Genomic DNA, 3,488 nt, shown 5'->3' on the forward strand with positions numbered 1-3,488 from the left:
CATTTAACCAGGCACTACTTGCAAAGCAAGCTTGGAGAATCTTACAATGTCCAGATTCATTATGTGCAAGAGTACTCTGAGCTAGGTATTTTAAGGAGGGGTCTATCATGAATGCTGCATGCCCTGCGTATGGTTCCTACACCTTTAGAAGCATCATTTTTGGGCGCAATTTGTTGAGGGAAGGGCTTGTCTGGTGCATTGGAGACGAATCAAAAGTTGTAATTCATCACGACAACTGGATAGCGCGTAATGGGAGTCTCACACCACTTGGTCAAATATACATGCACCGTACCACGCGGGTGAGTGACTTGCTATCCCCGGAAGGAGATGACTGGGATCATGCAAGGGTGGACATCATGTTCACGACCCACGACGCAAGAGATATAAAAAAATTCCTATTGGCGGCCCAGGTGTGGATGACTATCTGGCATGAAACTTCACCAAGGATGGAGTCTCTATAGTCCGCTCAGCTTATCACCTCCTCATGAGTATGAAAAAGGCGAGGACCGGACGACCGGAACCCTCGTCAATGGTGAACACGCATAGACGCTGGCTTGCTTTGTGGAGAACTCATGTGCCAAACAAAAGTGAAGGTTCACTCCTAGAGGATAATACACAATGGGCTTGGAGTGGGAACGGAGCTGCACAGGAGGAAAATCAAACCGGTGGTATTCCGACGACGTGTGGCAGAGAGGAAACATTAGCGCAATGGTTCTAGTTATGCCCATACTCCCAACTATTTTGGAAGGAGCTATGCGAAAGGAGGGGCGGTCGGGTTGCTTCTTCGCCGGAGTCCTTCTAGTCAAACAAAGAGAGTGGCAGGTGGTTCTTGCAATGACTGGGCGAGGCGGGAGAGGAGGAGAAAGAAATGATGCAGCAGGGGGTATATGGCCTTTGGCTTGCAAGGAATGAAGCTAGAGATGGCAAAATAATTCAAGAAGCACATGAAATATCATATTATGTTTCTCGTTTCATGGATGAATGGAACGAGACCGTCCAGAGGAAAGCTAGAACAAAGGTGAAGGCCCAACATGAAAGGTGGAAGCCACCGGAGTTGAGATGGATCTTGGTCAATACAGATGAAGCAATGGCAATAGACAAGGTAAAGGGAGGAGGAGGGGTGGTCCTGTGTGACCACAATGGTGCCTTTCGAGGTGCTGTGGCTCACTTCTTTTCCAATTATGTTACGCCGGAGATTATTGAGTTGAAAACTTGTCGGAGGGCATTTCAGTTCGAGCGTGAGCTCGGAGTACAGAAGATTCACATTGAGACAGATTATAAAAAGATCGTTGCCATGATCAATGAGAGCGCGAAGTACCTTTTCTGCAGCTGGACGGATGCAAGCGCATCATCGAAAGTTTTGAAATAAATTCAATAATAATATAAGCATCAGAAGTTGAATCACCGCCCATCTAACCATTTAACCACACTCATGGAAATGCAAACACGGGCCGGGTCGAGCTGAACAGAGTCCAGATCTGAAACCAGCAACGGCATCCTCTGCCGTTTCGAATCCAGCTGGGCATAAATCTCTCTCCCATTTACCACCTCAGACCCAGATCGCAATCTCAGGACTCCTCCCCCCATCTGGAGCCGCTTTCTCCTCGCGAGTCAAACCTTTCTCTCCTCCTAGATCGGGGAGATGGAGCCGGCTACCATGGCCTGGACGCTGGCGGCGGCCGGTTTCGCGCTGGTGTACTGGTTCGTGTGGGTGATGGGCGCCGCGGAGGTGCAGGGGAAGCGCGCCGTCGACCTCCAGATGGGATCCATCGCCGACGACAAGGTCGGGGACAGGTATTCCCAGTACTGGTCCTTCTTCCGCAGCCCCAAGGAGACGGCCGCCGCGGCCACCGCCGACAAGGTGCCGGCCTTCGTCGACACCTTCTACAACCTCGTCACCGACATCTACGAGTGGGGCTGGGGCCAGTCGTTCCACTTCTCGCCCTCTCTGCCCGGCCGGTCGCACCGAGAGGCGACGCGGGTGCACGAGGAGCGCGTGGCCGACCTGCTCGAGGCGCGCCCCGGGAAGCGGCTGCTCGACGTCGGCTGCGGCGTCGGCGGGCCCATGCGCGCCATCGCGGCGCACTCCGGCTCCGACGTCGTCGGGATCACCATCAACGAGTACCAGGTCAACCGCGCCCGCTCGCACAACCGCAAGGCCGGCCTGGACGCGCAATGCGAGGTGGTGTGCGGCAACTTCATGGCCATGCCGTTCCCGGACGCGTCCTTCGACGGCGCCTACTCCATCGAGGCCACCTGCCACGCGCCCAGGCTGCAGGACGTCTACGGCGAGGTGTTCCGCGTGCTCAAGCCAGGGGGCCTCTACGTCTCCTACGAGTGGGTGACCACCCCGCTGTACCGCGCCGACGACCCGGAGCACGTCGAGGCCATCCACGGCATCGAGCGCGGCGACGCCCTCCCGGGCCTGCGCCGGCAGGACGAGATCGCCGCCGTCGCCAAGGAGGTCGGCTTTGAGGTCGTCAAGGAGCTGGACCTGGCGCTGCCGCCGGCGCTCCCCTGGTGGACGCGGCTCAAGATGGGGCGCCTCTCCTACTGGCGCAACTCGCTGGTGATCCGGGCGCTCACCCTGCTGCGCGTGGCGCCCAAGGGCGTCTCCGAGGTGCACGAGATGCTGTACGAGACGGCGCATCACCTCACCCGCGGCGGCGAGACCGGCATCTTCACCCCAATGCACATGGTGCTGCTCCGCAAGCCGGCCGCCGCCGCCGAATAGACAGTAGCATCACATGCGCAAGAATGCAGCAGCGAGTCCTAGCTCTTGCCGCGGGCAGCTAGGAGCGGAATCAGACGAGGAAATGCAGCTCTTGGTTTTGATCTTAGCATGGATGAATTCTTCTGTTCTTAGACATTCTTCTTGTTCTTAGACTGAGACTGTTAATTAGTTCCGGGGAGCTCGGTATCACCCGAAATCCCCACTTTATATTTTCCCTGTTTATTAATATGTGGAAGAATCGATCTGTTTATCTTGAAGCAAACATTGGATTGGAGGACTCGTCCCTCACCGACTCACCGTCTGCTCCATTCTGGCTTTGCTGCGAGTTCGTTGTGTTTACTGCAGTGATTGTGTCTGACACTCTGACCGCCGGCGTGGACGTGTGTGGTTTGACACGGTGGGCCTTTGGATTCCGTCCGGCGGCCGGCGGCCGGCGGCTGGGCGCCTGGGCCGAGATCGGATCTGCCGTTGAGTTACTTACTAGGTCGGATCTGCGGTTCAGTTACTTACTAGGTGTACTATATTTCTGCGTGCGGGAGGAATCTGGAATCTGGATGCCTCTGAGATCTGGCTGTAAGCCTGTGCCATATCATCAAAGAGCCAGCTTAAAGCCGAGCCATATTAATAAGCTAGCTATACCCTGGCTGTTAAGTGGGCTTCATTAAAGCTTTAAATTATTAGTTCTTTAAGCTGGGTATAAACACGATTGGGTGGAATCTCCTAGCGTTGGCCTAGCGCCAGCGGTGTGAGCTGC

The 3,488-nt window shown here is 55.4% G+C and overlaps 1 protein-coding gene across 1 annotated transcript; it reads left to right on the forward strand.

The window, feature by feature from the left end:
• Positions 1 to 1,426: 1,426 nt before the first annotated feature.
• LOC125512605 (24-methylenesterol C-methyltransferase 2-like) lies at positions 1,427 to 3,030 on the forward strand. The gene has a single exon (XM_048677703.2). The coding sequence runs from the start codon at positions 1,643 to 1,645 to the stop codon at positions 2,732 to 2,734; it is 1,092 nt and encodes a 363-aa protein (XP_048533660.1). The 5' UTR covers positions 1,427 to 1,642; the 3' UTR covers positions 2,735 to 3,030.
• Positions 3,031 to 3,488: the final 458 nt, after the last annotated feature.

Source organism: Triticum urartu, chromosome 1A (genome assembly GCF_056163025.1).
Source record: "Triticum urartu cultivar PI428250 chromosome 1A, HENAU_Tu73, whole genome shotgun sequence".
NCBI classification, from domain to species: Eukaryota; Viridiplantae; Streptophyta; class Magnoliopsida; order Poales; family Poaceae; genus Triticum; species Triticum urartu.

Excerpts from the sequence above, each read along its gene's own strand:
- LOC125512605 (XM_048677703.2), top strand. The coding sequence starts at position 1,643 with ATGGAGCCGGCTACCATGGCCTGGACGCTGGCGGCGGCCGGTTTCGCG.